At 41.4% G+C, this 19,075-nt stretch overlaps 2 protein-coding genes across 3 annotated transcripts; one reads left to right on the forward strand and one right to left on the reverse strand.

Annotated features, from left to right (window-relative positions):
* Positions 1-2,855: 2,855 nt before the first annotated feature.
* On the forward strand, positions 2,856-5,134 carry Cdk8 (cyclin-dependent kinase 8). Of its 2 annotated transcripts, none has more exons than XM_065225156.1 (7): positions 2,856-3,297; positions 3,367-3,618; positions 3,679-4,082; positions 4,151-4,514; positions 4,577-4,615; positions 4,677-4,715; positions 4,779-5,134. In XM_065225156.1, the coding sequence occupies exons 1-7, from the start codon at positions 3,076-3,078 to the stop codon at positions 5,076-5,078; spliced, it is 1,620 nt and encodes a 539-aa protein (XP_065081228.1). In that variant the 5' UTR covers positions 2,856-3,075; the 3' UTR covers positions 5,079-5,134. The 2 variants fall into 2 exon arrangements, with proteins under 2 accessions (XP_065081228.1, XP_065081229.1); XM_065225157.1 differs by having other exon boundaries at positions 4,683-4,715.
* A 618-nt stretch (positions 5,135-5,752) lies between these two features.
* On the reverse strand, positions 5,753-7,496 carry LOC135703832 (uveal autoantigen with coiled-coil domains and ankyrin repeats-like). Its single transcript, XM_065225158.1, has 2 exons — positions 7,429-7,496; positions 5,753-7,372 (listed from the first exon to the last, which is right to left on the reverse strand). The coding sequence occupies exon 2, from the start codon at positions 7,365-7,367 to the stop codon at positions 5,799-5,801; it is 1,569 nt and encodes a 522-aa protein (XP_065081230.1). The 5' UTR covers positions 7,368-7,372; positions 7,429-7,496; the 3' UTR covers positions 5,753-5,798.
* Between the last annotated feature and the right edge of the window lie 11,579 nt (positions 7,497-19,075).

A 19,075-nucleotide genomic window follows, 5' to 3' on the forward strand; every position in this document is an offset into this window, starting at 1 on the left:
TAGCAATAATCTCCTCCTTCTTCTTCTTAATCGCTTTATTTAACTTCGGTCTTTGTTCCGCAATCTAGTGCCAATCACCGACGGACATCGAATACCCATCGAATGTGCAGGAAGGCTGCTTCCACACCCTGCGTAGGATATCGCACCCATTCAACACACATGGGCCGGGACCAACGGCATTTCTGCCCTTCCGAAGGAACAGCTGACCAGAGATTTTTATGCCTCAGAAAAATTCGACCGACCTCGGCTGGGATTGAACCCAGACCCATTGAGGTTAGAAGCAGTCACCACCGGCGCAGGCATGATGTACCTAACCGATTTAAATACAACAAATCAACACAAAACAAAAGCAACAAGTAGGCATGGAAAATCATTTGCATTCATTTCGTGCATTCATTTACATTCATTTGCCCTAACTTTTTTCATCAATAGAATTCCGCAAAATGATGTATGGAGCTTTTGTAGGTTTTGTTATTAGCTACAACTTATTTTAACAACTCAAATCCGTATCTCTTATGAATGACGAACCAGAGCGAACAGAAGCCACCTACTGTTTTTTAGTGAATGTATTTTACATTAACTGAAAAACAGTAACAAGTTCTGCCCGCTCCAGTTCGTGATGCATAAGAGATACAGATTTGAGTTATGGGTAAAAGTATTAGCTAATAAAAAAAAACCTACTAAAGCTGTATACATCATTTTGCGGATTGCTATTCATGAAAAAAAATAGAGGCAAATGAATGTAAATGATTGCATGAAATGAATGTATGTAAATGATTTTCCATGCCTGGCAATGAGCCTTAATAGGCCATTATCCATATATAGTGAAACCCATTCTTACCATAGTTTTTAAAATTTAAAATTTAAAGGATTCCGATTCTTGTTAGGTTTTAGCCATTTACTAAGAAATGTCTGAAATAATTCTGGATGGAAAGCGGGCTAACACGCGCCACGGGGTGATATCACTAATGGTATATTTTCTTGAACTTTTTAAAGATAGCACTCAGATCAGTAGTTGCCATAATAATTTTGGGTTAAAAAAATTCGCAGATTTGAAAAATATCTAAATCTTTGTTTTTGGTTATATTATCGAGTATATTACCATATTACCATGGCACGTATTATCTCACCTAGAACTTTATTACAAATGGATTGGATTTGGTCTAACTGGGCATCCAGAATCATTTAATACACTTAAGTTTTAATAAAACTGGTTTGATGTGTCACATGATAGATTCTGTTTTTAATTAAAAGTTCCGATCAGTTCTCCGCGTTTCCAAGGTAGAAATATGTCTGTATGTTTGATGAGTCCAGGTGATTCAACATCGAAATCCCAGAATGAAAAAGTTCTATGATTAACATTAACATCGAGTTATTTATTTATTTATTTATATTGCTCCCCACAAACATTATATACATATTATAATACCCTTATAGCTGTAACGGCAATAAAAAGATGCATTGTTGAATATTATTGTACTATTGATAGCTGAAAATACTTCTGAGCATTTGAGGGGACACAAAGCAAATGTAAAGTGTAGAAGAAATTTATATATGTAACCAGTTCGTTTTTCATTGTTAATCTGATTATAATGTTATACTTAACGATTGAAATACTGGAATACTAGTGTCCCCTACCAAGAGAATTTTTTTTGCCATTTATATGCTACGTGGACAGAAAAAGTATGATTTTTTACTCGCCCCTACGTGAACAAGCGTGGACAAAGACTCACCCTCCCCCCTTTCCTGATGTCCACGTGAACTTATGTATTTATCAAGTTATCTAAAAAAAGATTCGAGTCGTGCCTAACATTTATTATTTATAATTTATAACAATATTATTTTGTACAGATTGTTCTTTGAATCATCAGATAAGTAAAAGTAGATTTCAATTATAGTTCTGATAATTGTTAACTCTTTGGAGGAGTGTCAAATTGTCAAGATAACCGCAAATATTTTCTATACCTTGCAATTTTGTTTTCAACAAAGTTTATTTTAGATACATTCAATTCCAAAGCTAAATCAGGTATAAATCAAGATCAATTCCAGCAAACAAAAGGTAAGATAATATTTACAAGCTACATGTAAATCTAGTGTACTTAGAGATGAATCAAAATTTGCCAATGGCTTAAAATAACTTTATCAAAGATTTTTTTGGAAATGTCCTTAAAGTTCTTTTGGTCCTCCGGAGGCGAACCAGCATCAGGCTGAAAGCCTCCCTAATAAAGAAATCCTAACCTTTTTTGAACTCCCCATTCTATGAAAACGATACGAAAATTTATACAGGCTCGACATCTACTTTAAAAGTGAGCGTACCCATATAAGTTTGTCTAGCCCATTGCTGGATCTTTAAACTCAGATAATATTTTTTCGAAACCTTCTTTAACTGCTTTCAGAAAACATCCGAACCTGCCCTGAATCTACTTAATCATTATATTCATTTTACCTATGAAATAATATATAACTTATTCACGAGAAAACTACGTAGTTTTGGCATCACTGCACTTTTATATTCAAAATTGTCAATCCAGCAGGGAAAAAGCTCTTAGTGTGAACTGAGCAGGAAAAAAGCTCTGAACAGCAGGCAAATGTGAAGTTAGCAGGAAAAAAGCTCTTCGGAGCAAAAAAAATGTGAAGCTAGCAGGAAAGTTTTTTTTCTTGCTGGTAGTTCGTCGTTTGATACATAGGCGGCGCAAAAAAAAAAATTTTTCTTGCTCGAATTTTCCTGCTAGTTTGGCAGAGGTAAAATGTTGCAGTTATTTTGTTCAGTATAGAACGAAAAAAATAAAACTTATGAGGAAAACGAAATAATCGTGTATACTGGTGGATGACGGACGCAATCTTCGGAACAAAATTTGATCGGAATTGTTTACAGTTCCGTCGTTGAATAGCGGATTCACAGCAGATTAAACTTTAAATAGCAATTTTACTATCTATTCCCGATTTTCTGTTTGATTAATTGTGTTCTACAGTTACTCAAGAGATCGCGAAATCGCCGTAACCATCGATCAAGTGAATTAACGTGTTCGCCAGTGACAAACTCTATTTACAAAAATTTATCCCCGTTTCGCTGCTATGAGCAACGCTGTTATGATGGATTACGAGTTCAAAATGAAGACGCAGCAGGAGCGAGCCAAGGTGGAAGACCTGTTCGAATACGAAGGCTGTAAGGTCGGCCGGGGAACGTACGGACACGTCTACAAAGCGCACCGGAAAGAAAGCAACGACACGAAAGACTACGCTCTGAAGCAAATCGAGGGAACCGGCCTGTCGATGTCGGCTTGCCGGGAGATTGCGGTAGGTTTGGCGCCTTTTTCAAACTGGTTAAAGTTTTAGATTTTCATATAATATGTTTGTTCCCTGCAGCTACTCCGAGAGTTGAAGCATCCCAACGTCATCAACCTCATACGGGTGTTTCTGTCGCATACAGACCGGAAGGTTTGGTTACTCTTCGATTATGCCGAACACGATCTGTGGCACATAATCAAGTTCCATCGCGCTGCAAAGGCCACCAAGAAGCCGGTTATGGTACCGAAAGGGATGGTCAAGAGCTTACTGTACCAGATATTGGACGGAATTCACTATCTGCACAGCAATTGGGTTCTGCATAGAGATCTGGTTGGTTCAGATTGGACTGTCTTGGTAGATTCCGATTTAAAAGAATGTTGAATATTTTAGAAACCTGCCAACATTCTCGTGATGGGAGAAGGGAACGAACGTGGACGTGTGAAGATCGCCGATATGGGTTTCGCTAGGTTGTTCAATGCGCCACTGAAACCGCTAGCGGATCTCGATCCAGTCGTAGTAACATTCTGGTATCGTGCACCGGAATTGTTGCTGGGAGCTCGACATTACACGAAAGCCATCGATATCTGGGCAATTGGATGCATTTTTGCGGAGCTGCTCACATCGGAACCGATATTTCACTGCCGCCAGGAGGACATCAAAACGAGCAACCCCTATCATCATGACCAACTGGACCGAATCTTCAATGTGATGGGCTTCCCTCAGGACAAGGACTGGGAAGATATCCGGAAAATGCCCGAACATCATACGCTCACGAAGGACTTTAAGCGATCCAAGTATGTAATTGGCGCGAATAACTGTACCGCTTTAACTCCATCGATGCTTTCACTGTCTCCCCTCACAGCTACGCAAACTGCTCTCTGGTCAAGTACATGGAACGCCACAAGATCAAACCGGACAGCAAGGCGTTCCATCTGCTACAAAAGCTGCTGCTGATGGATCCGAACAAGCGTATAACTTCGGAACAGGCCATGCTAGATCCCTACTTTTCAGAAGATCCCATGCCTACGGCGGACGTCTTTGCCGGTTGCCCTATACCTTATCCGAAGCGTGAATTCCTCACCGATGAGGACCAAGACGACAAGGGCGAAAGCAAACGGCAACAGCAGCAACAACAACAGCAACAGCAGCAACAACAACAGCAGCAGCAACAACAACAACAACAACAACAACAACAACAACAGCAACAGCAGCAGCAGCAGGCCAACGTAAGCTTATGATTCAATTGTTCACGCTAACACTTGTACTGATTTCCGATTTCTTTCTACAGCAACAAGCACAACAAAACCAACAACAGCAGCAGGCAAATGTAAGTTGTTTGAATTCGTTGGTACGTCCTAATCTTATTAATTTCTTTACCCTTTCTCAAGCATCAGAATCAGCAGCAAAACCAGCAACAGCAGGCAAACGTAAGTATAATTTTAACACTTTATACCTCTACTGTTAACCACACTTCATCCTTCCAACAACAGCAACAGAACCAGCAATCCCAACAGCAGCAGCAGCAGCAACAACAACAACAACAGCAAATGCAGCAACAACAGCAAGCACAGGGCGGAATGGATCACAGTGCCGCCAAAAGGGTACGCATGTCCGGCCCAAGCGGACAGCCCGGGAACGGTATGAATCAACAGGACTATCAGCAACAAGCCCAGCAAGCAGCAGCCGCTGCTGCAGCGGCTCAGCAGCAACAGCAGCAGCAACAACAACAGCAGCAGCAGCAGATGATGTTCAACAATTCTCAGCAGGGCGGATTCCAACAACGGTATTAATCTCCTAGTGTGTAAGGTAGGTCATCAATTTAATTTGTTTTACGAACTGTGTCAGTTGTCATCAAAAGCTCATTGATTGCATATAAACTATAAATTAATCGGTCTAGTATAAGCAAAAGGAAATTTGCAATACTTAATCTAATGAAAATGTTGAGAAAATCCTAGATTGATATTTTTCAATACTTTCGGAATTGAACGAACAGCAAAAGGTCTTGAATTGCTCACAAATCTTCTCCTATGAATCATTATCCTGTGTCTCGAAGCGTACTAAAGAACAACTGAAAATAAAACCTAAATCCTGAATTAAATTTTAATAAAGATGTTTTACGAGTGCGCCGTGTGCAATGGCAAGTTTTGGTTCGGTCGCAAGTTGAACAGATATGAGAAGCTGTGATAGCCATGCTCTTGGGGGCCGTTCAAATTTGACACTGGACCGGTCCGAACCGTCAGCGATCTTCTTGCTGCGACTTTTGTGTGTAAAATTCGATTCGTTCGAAAACGGGAATAACCCTGGATGATTTCCGCCGAACATGCCGTGGGAGACAGTAGATTTACCTGGGGCGCACTGAGTATGCCTTGAAAATGTTCTATAGTGGAAACTGATTCGTATCATTAGACACAAGAACATTCGGAAAGATATTTGAAAAACGCAACCCACTTCCGTTCAAAATGTATTCGTTTTTCTTTGGGGTAAACAAAAACACGTACCTAAATCACAACTTACAGATATCGCAAGTACCGGATCAAATTCTGTGGAATTTCCAACGCGTTCAACCGTGCAACGAACACCAAATCGCGTTTCTTCTCGTCCTCGTCGATGGCATTGAGCACCGCTTTACGGACGACATCCCGCGTCTGTCGCAGCAGCGTGAACTCCTCGAACCGGTACCCGTGGCAACTCTGTACCAACCGGAGCGTTCCGTGCCTATGCAACAGTTTGGAGTACATTGCCTTCTCGAGATTGGCAGCCGTTAGCCAACGTTCGTCCATGAAAACATCCGTGCAGAATCCGACGACCGGATGGAAAAACTTCGCCTGCAAATGAAGATCACTCACCGAGGCAGTCATGGTGAGCAGAACCGTGTCGGCTTCCACTGAAGTAATTTCTATTATTTTATTCACGACCGTTTCGTATCGGTACAGCTCAACCGCGGTCATCGCTTCGTTCTGGTCTGCTTCATCGTTCATTAGAACGTTCTTGATCATATCTAACGTTTCCGCCAGATGATCCGAGAAAAAGTAAACCAGGTGCTTCACGAAATCAAGATATTCCAACAGCATCCGCAGTTTTTTCTCGTTGTCATCTTCACGAATTGCCGCAACACTCAGGGCAACCAGTTCATTCTGGATCAACGAGTGGCTATAGATTACTTCATAGTTCATGAAATCATCCTGCAGTCGTCGTATTCCTTCATCATCAGAGAGCAACAACGCAAGGAAATGGTACAGATTCCTGTTCACGCGATCACTAAACCTGCTGGTCTGATACTGATCTCTGGGTCCTTCCAGAAGTTCTCTAGCCAATCGTCGTTTATCGAGGTTCGCTTCCCACAGTAAAGCGATTTCCACAAAATAAGGAATTAGGGACGTTGACCGGTAGCTAAGTAACGCCACAGCATAAATATCTTCCATCCGGTATTTCTGCCGGTATTCCTGCTTCCTGTGCATGTAGTTGAAGAGTAGCTTGAAGCAGGCAATTTTCGTCTTCAAATCGTAATTCCCTCGTGCGGCCAACATCTCCAGCGCGTCGATATCGTTTTCCGATCGTACATTTGCATCAGCGTGTCCAACGTACAGCAAGTGAACCAGAATCTCTACGTGTCCAAATTCCAACGCCGAATGGAGCGGAGTTTCTCCGGCGAAATCTGGTGCATTTACGTTAGCGCCATGTTCAACTAGTAGTTCGACCAGGTTCAAGTTCCGTCGTTCTACGGCTATGTGTAGAGGAGTAATGTATTCGTTGTTTGATACGTTTACAAGGGTTGCATTCTTTGCCAGTAACATTTCGGCGATCTCGATCTGGACTTCCTTCATACAGGCCAGGAATAGTGCTGTACGGCCTTCGTAGCAACGAGCCTTCACATCAATGTCGGTCTTGGAGAGCAGTAGCTCGACACATTCCGAATTCCCACTAGCCACCGTATGATGCAACAAGGTCCAGTTATGGTTATCGCGAAAGTGTCCCACCTTGATGAGCCTGTTCTTGCTGGATTTCTTCTGCAGACATTGCTGGAGTGCAATCGGATCTCCAGTGGCCGCCGCTTGCCAGATGTTTTTCCCCGTGGACATCCTGTCTAGACTTTGTGATGTTTAATATTAATATTTTGGCAGTAGTATTGCATGCCATTACCTCTGACCGATTGTAGAAATCTATTGATGATTATCGAAAAAACATGTTTTGGAGATTGCGCTTAAACAAGCAAACGTAAATAAAACTTATTTTTTTATTATTCTTTTGCAAAACAACATCAGTACACTTTTTTTGCTACATCAACATATTTTAAAAAATAACCCACAAGTTTAAGTTAATACTTTTACTCGTTTTTAAAACTACCCAAAAAGTTATGGAAATCTACCCAGTTTGGCGAAATGTACACAGAAACAAAATCCATTGGCAAAAATACTATATTGATGGTTTAAATTAAATATTCCCACCAATAGATTTGTGCAGAAACGAAATTCGTTTAATTTGACTATTTTTTCTTTCAAAACTACTATACCGTTTGAGTCAGCATAGTAGTTTTGACAGAATGGTAGTAAATTTGATTATATTTATAGTGGTGGATTTAACGGTATTAAGCGTAGTTATACTGAAAATAAGTGTTTTCTGCAAAATAGTATTCCTAACTATTATCTTTGTTTTAGTGTACACACAGAGTTTAGATTACCGAAGTCGGTAAAATTTTATTGTGATTTTAAACGACTGAGTTTTCAGTAATCAAGCCTGTAGCACAAACGAAGTGACAGACGGAGCAGCTCGAAAACTTTGGTGACGCACCTGCTATTGCAATTTTTCAGTGTACCACACGGCAACACCACTACTACTGGCTTGTACCACATGGCAACACTACTAATGGATTGTACTAGAATGTTTTGGTTCTATCAACAATCAATACGAAAGTAACGATTTTAAATTAGCTCACTACTTGACTAGCCTATTGGTCCCATACAAACGATTAACGTACCCCATTCTAGTCGAAATTCTAGTACTACGCAATGTTTGTTTGACAGATAAAATGAGGGGTTATTCGTTTTTCCTATGTTTCGAGGGGTGAATCGATTAGCTTGGGACCGAAAAGAGTACCACACTCAAAAATATTACTAAAATAAGAAAGATTAAAATTTAATCATTTCAGTGCTAACATTTGAAAACGGCGCAAAAGCCATTTGTAAACAAATGGTTTTTGGGCCCTTTACTCGCTACCCGCAGAACGCCCACGCAAACCAACAGCATCGTCAGGAAGGGGAAAATTTCCCCTACCCGATGTTGCTGTTGTGTCGCGTGGGTGTACTTCAAGTAGTGAGTAAAGGGCCCACAAACCATTTGTTTACAAATGGCTTTTGTGCCGTTTTCAAATGTTAGCACTGATTTTATGCATAACCAATGTTTATACATTGATTCGATTATTTTATTTTATCAAAATTATACTAAGTCCGACTACTGGCAAAGAATTCGATCAGTGTATACCGCTGACAGCAAAGCTGTACAAGAATTAAAAGTGCTGAAGGACGAAAACTGTTTTGGAAAGACTCCATTATCGTTCCAGCCCTCTCGTCGAGCTTCACACGCTGCAGGATATGTTGACAATCAGGAATAGGAATTCCTGTCCTTGTCTTTATCCATAGTTCACCAAGGAGTAAACAAAGCTTTAGTAAGTATTGAAGAATTGAATCAGTTAAGATTTGAGAAGAATACTTGAATAATAATTTTGTTTTTAGCTTCAAGCAACGTTGGCAAGCAAATAAGCCCAAGTACCACAATCTCCAAAATTCAATTGCACCATGTTTGCAAGCTTAGGACCTTCGTGGCACCGAATGAAGATGACCGGTTTTGAAACGGTGAAGAACTGCTGGTAAGGTGAATTTGAACAGTTTCGCTTGCCAAGTGCCAACTCTAAACTAGATCCAAACATCCTCTCTTTCCAGGCCGGTTACAACGCCAAAAAATATGAACCTGAATCCGATCACTCGCTAGCGCCATTCGGTTTGCACCATCACGGTCAATTTCTTCCGCATGTTGGACAGTAGGGGGCGAGGTAGGGGGCTAACTATAAAGACACTCCGAACTTGAACGAAACTGGCGCGGATTGATATCAGACCGTTTGAACAATTTCGGAAGCGTGAGACTACAGTTTTGAAATCGCCATAGGCCAAGCGATTGTTTGCCCCTTTGATGGATGTGCTGTGTAGATTTTGCTAGGAGATTCGGCTGTCCTGTCAATATCAATCTTGTGGAAACGATCAACACGAGGAATCACCGGATAGCAGCTGATCCAAGTTGCCACATCTCAATGCCCACGGAAACCTCATAGATAACATTTTGGATACCCACTATTGCACTTATTTATCGGTTCGAATTTTCTGCATATCATTATTAATTAATCCAGTTTATGTTATATGATTTATTGTGATAAATAATAATTGACAATAAATTTCCTCCTGTAACATTATTATTAGGTTTAAAATTAATAACATTGGAAATATCACTGACCAGCACATAAAAATACTATTCATGGAATAAATCGCATTTATGCATCATTTGAATATTCGCACTTTATACATTTGACTGCATAAAGCATTTTTATACTAAGTCAGTTTTCTCTCCCTTTATACCAATCTATGCGTCGGTCAGGAGAGTTGCGATTTAGCGTAACTTTTAATCTATTTAGATTTGAAAATCTTTTGAGTGCAGAGCTGAGCCAAAAAGTTGAGCACGTTATTTCGGGACCTTCTAGTCTTATGGCGGTAAGCTCCAACTCGGATTAACTTTTAATACCGTCCCTGTTTGAATGATCTGCAAAGTGTTTGCATAACATCGTGTTGAATAACTGTGATGTCGACATCAAAGCAGCCGGATATTCTTGATCGGGATTTAATCCGAGGATAATACCGATTGGAGCTTACCGCCATTAGAGTTACCCGCATAAACGCGAACCATAAATTGACCTTACCTAAAATGGTTAAAAATTGTTTATAATCCCTGCTAAACTTTAACTGAAATGGTTATGGAACTTTACATGAACGTTTAATCATAAAGTTTCAACCTTATGTATTATGGTTTTTTGGAACTGGACCTTACAAATAATGGGTTGTTAAGAACCATTACCATTCCAAATTCTTGTTTTCTCCATACATTTTCAGAAAGAGAACTATATAAGAACGTTTTTACTTATGATTTGAGAACTTTAATGGTAATGGTTATGGTAGTCAGTAAGGTACATTAATGGTTTTGTATTATCGCTCAACTTTACGTGGAATATATCGTGAATCGGTAATCAGTAAATTACAGGCAACCAATTCGCGATATATTCCACATAAAGTTGATCGATGTTACAAAACCATTCGCATGGTTCGCTTTTATGCGGGTACCTCTATAGTTCTATCTCTTTCACTCTACCACAAACGTTTGTGGTCAGAAGGAAGTGCCTGAGTATCGGGACCAATTCCACAAAGCGACCACCAGGCGCCACTATCTCGCTACAACAAACGAATTACCAGAAAGTCGTACAGCCATCGCTACAACCTGCAACAGATCAACCAATCAAATCACCATGTTTCCACCAGGATCAGCGCAGCACCGGAATATGATTCAAAATCTCGTCGCATCCGCTCGCCGGATTGCCAGAGTGTATGGTTTAAATTTGTAAAGTTGATCAATCCATTTGAAAAATTCTGATATTCAAAAACTTATGCAAATTCTTGAGTCATCCTTTTTTTAGCAACTCGCAGATCAGAAAATCATCAGCCAATGCTGATTGTAAAGAAAACTGGCCACACGGTTTGGGCCAAATACCAGTCTAGTGATAACGCCATATCGCTGTTAGGTAAACGAAGGAATTGAAAGGAGAACAGTAAATAAAAACAAATCGAGACCTAAAGTATATGGAATGTTGATAAGTGAGTAAATTAAAAACTTTTATTATAGTGGAATTACTAATGTAATTAAAATAGTGTTGATAGAAGTGTAATTGATCAGTTAGAAAATTGCGCTACCAGTAATTGAGGGTAAATTTGTTGAGTTACAGTTATGAAAAACGATGATATAAAATAGCTACTTTATCTAGGTTGGATAACACTGGAAGACAAAACTAAATCTAAAATTACAGATACCGTAAACTAGTGACTAGAAAGGTGGACAAAGATCCCGACTAGAAAAGTAAGTAATCCATGAATTTATCGCAAGATTTGAATTATGTGCGATTGGGACTAATTATATAATGATACCCAGACTAGTGTTGGAACAAAAGTAAAAGCTTCAACGCACCACTCGTAGGACGAGATAATAAGGAAAACTATCTATTGTAAGTTAATTGATTGATTTGATAATGTGAAACTAATGTAGGATTAAACTTTGCAGTTAAAGCTGCGTAAATCAGCTGCTATAAAAAGATAGTGCAATCTTTAAGTAGTATTCCGAACAAATCTTTAAAATAGATAAACGGATAACCTCAAATACCTACGATGAGTGTGAATCTCACTATGACGGCCTGTGGTTCCTGTTCGACAATTTCCGAGACTGATGGAGGGATGATTGCCTGCGATAACTGTAACAAATGGTTTCATTACCGTTGTGTAGGAGTGCAGGAGGAAAACGTCCACGATCAGGAGAAGTGGTTTTGCCCGACAGAGAAATGTCAGCAGGTTGAGGAAGAGCAGGAAAAGATTGTGGAAAAACGTAAGAAGAAAGGAAAATCTTCCAAGAAGACGCTCGCAACGGACGACAACTCTGACATTTCAAGCGTTAAGTCCGATCAGCAGTCCGGTTCGCTTCTCGAGGAAAAACTAAAAAAGCTAGAGAAGGAGCAAAGAGCGAAGGAGAGGGAATTGGAGGTGGAACGTCTGCTGTGGAAGAAAAGGATGGATATGGATCGTAGCCTGAAGCAAAAGAGACTCCAAATGGAAAATGAGATGAGGAAGCAGGAAATGGCGCAGGAAAAGGAGTTGCTAGAGGAAGCACTCAAGGATGAACAAGAACATTTGGACCAAATGGAGCAAATGCGAGCAAAGTACCAGGATAAGAGGGCAGGCGTGAAAGAAAAGTTGAAGGCCTTTTTGAAGAACTCAAAACGGCTAGGAAAAAAGCAGGATCCTCAGGAGGGACAATCGAAATCGTTCAAGCATGCGCAGGAGAAAAATTATAGTGGATCGAAACCAACCAATGGTACTGGAGGTCATTGTAAAGATGAGAAAAAAGCTGTTTCCGAAGATGAAGATAGCGAAGAAGACAGTGAAGAGGAGGAAACTGATTCCGGAGAAGACAGCTCAGAAGAAGAAGAAAGCGAGGAATCCGAAGAATCATCTAAAGAGTCTGGAGAGGAATCAGAGGAAGAAAAGAAACCTAAAAAGAATTCGAAGAAGAAGCAAGAAAAGAAGAAAGTAGTTCAACACGGGCTGGAGCAGCAATCCGCTATACCTACGAAGGCGCAATTGGCTGCACGAAATGGAATTTCCAGGAAACTTCCCATTTTCACTGGGAATCCAGAGGAATGGCCTCTGTTCATTGGCAGTTACGTAGCGTCAAACGAAGCTTGTGGATACAATGACGTGGAGAATCTTGTCCGTCTACAGGAGAGCCTGAAAGCATAGAGGTAACTCTAAGACCACTGGGTCCCGAAGAAAATCATTATTATTTTTGGCTCACTCAGTACCAGAACAACGGTCCCAAGCTATTTCACTCACCCCTGCATGTTCTGCATGAATCCACACACCCCTGATGTTATCTGTCAAACTTTCATAGCGAATCAAAACAAACATAGTGTAGTAATAGAATTTCAACTAGAATAGGGTACGTTAATCGTTTGCTTGGGACCAATAGGCTACTAAAGTGGTGAGCCAATTTAAAATCGTTAGTTTCGTATTGATTGTTGCTGAAAGGACCAGCTTTGGAAAGTGTCCGGGGACAGTTGCTGCTACCCAAATCCGTACCGAAATTAATCGTCAAATTACGACAACTCTACGGTCGTCCGGAACAGCTGCTACATTATCACCTAGAGAAGGTAAATCAGTTGGATCCTCCAAAAGCCGAGCGGTTGGGAACGTTTATTCCTTTCGGAAATGCGGTAGAACAACTTTGTGACCATCTTGAAGCGGCGGACCTGAAACAGCATCTTGTCAATCCATTGTTGGTACAGAGTCTGGTGGACAAGCTTCCTTCCTCCGATAAGCGTGAATGGGTGCGCTTCAAAACCAAAAAAAGAAGAAGATCACTTTGAGGACATTTGCCGATTTCCTCTCGAAAATCGTATCGGAGGCATGCGAAGCAAATGCTTGCGTCGAGGTGAAAGGAAAAGCTAGGGACAGTCGGTATGGAAAAGCTGGTAAAGGAGGAATGAAGGAAAAAGGAGCGGTTTATAACCATAGCGAGATTGGAAGTTGGAAGGACAAAACTCCAGTTAACACCACAACACCCGGGAGTCTAAAGCCTTGCAAAGCGTGCAAGCGTACAGATCACCGGCTACGGTTCTGCCAAGACTTTAAGACGATGTCATTTGCGGATCGCATGAACGTCGTTGACAAGGGTAAGCTGTGTAGAACCTGTCTGAACGACCACGGAAAAGCACCGTGTCGGTTCAAGATTAGATGCAACGTTGGCGAGTGTCAAGAGCGTCATCATCCTCTGCTGCATCCTCTAGCATCGTCAAATGTGATGAACACTCACATTCATCCGCAAGGGACAATCCGCTTCCGAATGATCCCAGTGTCACTGCACAGCGGAAATCCAACGGTGAAGACGCTAGCTTTTCTGGACGAAGGAGCTTCAATTACGTTGGTGGAGCGATCGTTGACCGACCGTCTAGGGGCAAAAGGAGTTCTCCATCCGCTCACGATCAAATGGACCGTTGATGTCACTCGAGCGGAAAAAGAGTCAACGAAGATGAACCTGTGGATATCCACTTCCGGAAACGGGGAAAAGCTGCGTACAGACCGTAGAACAACTTCTTCTGCCTAGTCAATCACTGGACGGTGCCGAAATTTCTACTGCATACCATTTTCTCCGTGATCTACCGATGTCGTCGTATCCAAGGCAAAGACCCGGTATGCTCATCGGATTGAACAATCTTCACGCCATCGCACCAATGGAAGCTAAACTTGGAGAGCAAGGGGAGCCAATCGCTGTACGGTCCAAACTTGGATGGTCAGTCTACGGTCCAATTGGAGGACAAGCCAAACGTGAGCAGAACGTCATTGGGTATCATCACGAAATCACCAAAGAAGATCTGCACCACATGCTGAAGGAGCATTACTCACTGGAGGAATCGGTGGTAGCTGTATCGCAGGAGTCAAAGGAGGAGAAACGAGCTCGGGAGATTTTAGAGCGAACTACCGTTCGTGTTGGTGACCGTTTCGAAACCGGAATGCTGTGGAAATCTGATAAACCGAAGTTTCCGCAGATTAAAACAGCTGGAGATACGATTGGAGAAGACACCGGAGCTGTACGAGAATGTGCGAAAGTAGATCGTGGAGTACCAGCAAAAGGTCTACGCACATCTAGCGACACCGGAAGAATTGGCTGAATTCGATCCGCAGGAGTCATGGTTCCTTCCCATCAACGTAGTGTTGAACCCTAAGAAGCCTGGAAAAGTACGACTGGTGTGGGATGCAGCGGCAACAGTGAATGGTGTCTCCTTGAATTCCCAGGAGCTCACTGGTCCGGACATGCTCACTCCGATACCGGTTGTTCTCAATCGTTTTCGAGAACGACCAATCGGATTCGGCGGAGATATCCGGGAGATGTATCACCAACTACTGATTCGGGCAGCAGATAAGAAGGTGCAAATGTTCGTGTTCAGAAACTCATCAAGCGATTCTCCAAACGTGTACATAATGGACGTCGCAACGTTTGGGTCAAAATGTTCACCATGTCAAGCGCAGTATGTGAAAAACAAAAATGCCATCGAGTTTTCCACGGAGTTTCCAGAAGCAGCAGTGGCGATAATAGAGAAGCACTACGTCGACGACTACTTCGACAGCGTCGATACAATCCAAGAGGTAGTCAAAAGAGCGAAAGAGGTTAGATATGTTCACTCGAAAGGAGGTTTCGAGATCAGGAACTGGGTATCGAACTCCGAAGCGTTTCTTGAGGAACTGGGAGAAATCAAAAAAGAGCAGTCGGTGCATTTCAACCGGGACAAAGAAAGTGGAACGGAGCGAGTGCTTGGAATCATCTGGGATCCAAAACAGGACGAGTTTTCGTTTTCGAAGGAGCATCGGCAAGACGTGAGACCGTACTTGCTGGAAGGTGAGCGTCCTACGAAGAGGATAGTTCTGAGCTGCGTGATGGGATTCTTCGACCCATTAGGTTTGCTCACACCATTTACGACTCACGGAAAAATTGTGGTGCAAGATCTGTGGCGCACGGGGTGCGAATGGGACGACAAGAGCCTTGAGATGTGGGAACACTGGGCGCGTCAGTTACCGATGGTGGAAGACCTACACATACCTCGCTGCTACTTCAAAGACACCCGCTCATCGTCGATCAACTCTCTAGAGCTGCATGTCTTCACCGATGCAAGCATTCACGCGTACGGTTGTGCAGCCTACTTCAGAGCAGTAATCAACGAAAACGTGAGGTGTTCGCTGGTGATGTCACGCTCAAAGGTAGCTCCACTAAAACTACAATCGGTTCCTCGTCTCGAGCTGATGGCTGCTGTTCTCGGGGCCCGGATGCTGCAAACGGTAAGATCAAATCATTCACTTCCCATTACTAGATCCGTTCTGTGGAGTGAATTATTTGATCTTACTGTTTGTTTATATTTCCTGGCTGTCTAGGGAGCACATCTGAAAGAATACGCTGTGCAACGTTTCCTGAACATTTACAAAATTAACTTAAGTTTTAGAAAATTTACTCAAATTTCAAAGTTCCTTGAAATAGAACGATGGTCCGAAATCTTCATCTTCAGGAAGTTCATAGAGCTTTTTAAGATATCTGACAAACTGCTATGAAGTTCCCTAAACTGAAATGAAGATCTCTGAAGTCTTCTATCTCTACGAAATTCCCCAAACTTTTTCAAAATGCCCTGTACTTCTATGAAGTATTTACGCAGTCCACAAAACTTCATCAAAGTTTGCTGCACGTCTACGTTTCTCGTTAATTTCTGCAAAGTTCGACGCACGAAATTTCCTGAATTTGTGCGGAATTCTCATACATCAAATTAAATTACATTGATCGATATTACATTTTTTTTTGCTGTGTACCTTATTTTAACATCTAATGATTTCAAAATTCAGGTTCCTGAACAATAAAGAGGTTTCCACCAGAAAAAAATAATTATAATAAAACAACGAAATTGCAATGTTTTTTACTGTATGAGTCAAGGGGTAGGTCACTCCGCACACCAATTTTGGGTCATCTTTTTTGTCAGTGTGCCGCAAGTATGCTGATTGTGCCGGTCATAGAGCAAGCTGCGAATATTTGTAAAATATCCATCCCAGCAATCCGGTATTTCTGACACCTTGAATGTTTTGGTTTGAAATCGCAAGGATAAATCGGATTGAGGATGACGCGGGAAGTGGCGATTGTGCGAAATTTCGGTGTTTTGTGATCCATAGGGTAATAAAAGTCCTGTGTTTTAGTGTTTTATAATGCCCTCAAAGGCGGACCGGAAACCTAGCCTTTCGGCTGGAAAGAGTTGGAACCGGTAGGGAGCATTGTTGGAGACCGACTATAGAGGGTAATGAATAGACTTCTTTAGTTTGTTTTGTGTGAGTTGCAGCATTATTTGAATTAAGGGTATTAATGAGGTCTGATTAACTGTCTCTTCCTTTTCAGTCCACTCTAGAACCTACATTTCGTATTTAGATCTATAAGTGAACTGCTGGTCTGAGTTCCTCTGGTATATTCAATTAGAAGATGTTCCTGAACATACAGTCAAATAACACGTAATGTTCTGAACAACTTCAATGACAGTTGTCCAGCAGTGCTCCCATTTTATTTGCAACAATTTAATGCCTACGAGATTGTGCTGAAGGTATACCGAAAATGTGCCGATGGATGTGCCCAAGCTGTGTAGAATATAATTCCGGCACAATGTGCTGAGTGACTTACCCCTTGGTATGAGTACATTAAAATTTATTGTTAAATTATTGTGCGGGAGAAAAAATAAATTTCGATTTTTAACGATACAATGCTCAAACAACGAAAATTAGTGTGATGAGATCAAATTTGTTCGGGAAAAATCACTTTTTTATATTATTAAGAAGATGCTTAACAACCCTTTTTTATTGTAAATTTCTCAAATACCATGATTTTCATTGTTGTGAACCATGAATTTCGTTGTGATTTTATGGTAATAAAAAAATGTCCAATGTTTTGACCAGGCATACCAAAAGTACTGCCTCATGACAGTATACCAACGGCTGTCGCTTTCTTTTCCCTACGACAGCCTTGAGATTGAGCTATAAGCGACAGCCCACAGTGAGGCTGTTATACGACATGCAACGTTGCCGTCTTGTGCAGTACACGACAGCTCGTTCTTAGTCATGTATTTTGTTCGTTCGGCTATGACAGCCTCGGATGGTCATTCGTAACGTTCCTCGTACATACAACAAGCAGTCCGTCGAACTGCCGATTCGTTGCTGCTGTCTCCGGAGCTCGTTCGGTTGCTATCACGTTCGTGCTGCCCATTGCAAAATTTTCATCCGATATTTTTTTAAAAACGCGCGGTCTCCGGCGAAAAATATAAGCCTACCCGACACCAACCTGACTTCTACCAAACCCCAACCCGATGTTGACCCGACATTGACCCGACATAAACACACAATTGACCCGACATCGACCCGACATTTGGCCGACGTCGACCATAAATTGACCTTACATTGATCCGACATCGAGCCGACATATCTGTTCGGGATCATTCTTCTGAGTTTCTTCCATACTCCACTGCCGTATATCAGTTGTATATAATGTCTCGTGACAGCCACTTGGGTAAGCTGAGGGATGTCGTCGGTTTGTGAAGGCTGTTATGACGACAGAAACATTGAGAACCTGGTCATAAAGAAATGTATAAATACAGCCCATTCGGTTCACTACGTTCCAAGCACGATGATTTTAGCAAAGCGGGTATAGATGCGACTTTTCTAATACAGCTTTCATTCGTTCGTGCGTGCGCTGTTGCCAATACACTTCGAATTCAGATCTGAACGTACGGTAGCAAGCGGCAGTAAAGCACACAAAGCAACAGTCAATTCAGGTATAAACCAACTGTCGCGAGAAGGCTGTACTATTTGGAAGCCTGGTTTTGACAGCAAATATCATGGTTACAATGACAATGAAAATCATTGTATTTTTATTGGATTTTTTTACGGGTTCCCACTTCTACGAAATTTTTTGAACTTTTCCATGATATCAGAACGACAGTAAGCTCACAGACAAACAGACATAACACATTGAATACTTTTCAATTTAAAACATCGTTGCTAAAACACTACCGCCATCTGTTGAGTATACTGTGATGGGTAGTACGCTGAACAGATGGCGGTAGTGTGTAAACGTCAAACACAAGGGTTATTGACTATGCGCGCCACAGGTGGCGGTATTACCAACTAAAAACATTTAAATTGACCGTTAAATGCGTGTTCGATGAACAAATTGCCAGTGTTATGTCTGTTTGTCTGTGGTAAGCTGTTTGGATGTAAAATTCAACAACCTTTTTTTTCTGTGTAAAATACAACTCAATTTTGAGGTACTCTCCTCGTCCGTGCAGTACATTTTGACAGTTCGATTGAATCAGCTTTTGGCAGACGACTTTTACTAAAAGGATACGTGGATGGTTATTTAT

Source organism: Ochlerotatus camptorhynchus, unplaced genomic scaffold, assembly GCF_037179485.1.
Source record: "Ochlerotatus camptorhynchus isolate MF236.1 unplaced genomic scaffold, CSIRO-AGI_Acam_v1.1 ptg000222l, whole genome shotgun sequence".
NCBI classification, from domain to species: domain Eukaryota; kingdom Metazoa; phylum Arthropoda; class Insecta; order Diptera; family Culicidae; genus Ochlerotatus; species Ochlerotatus camptorhynchus.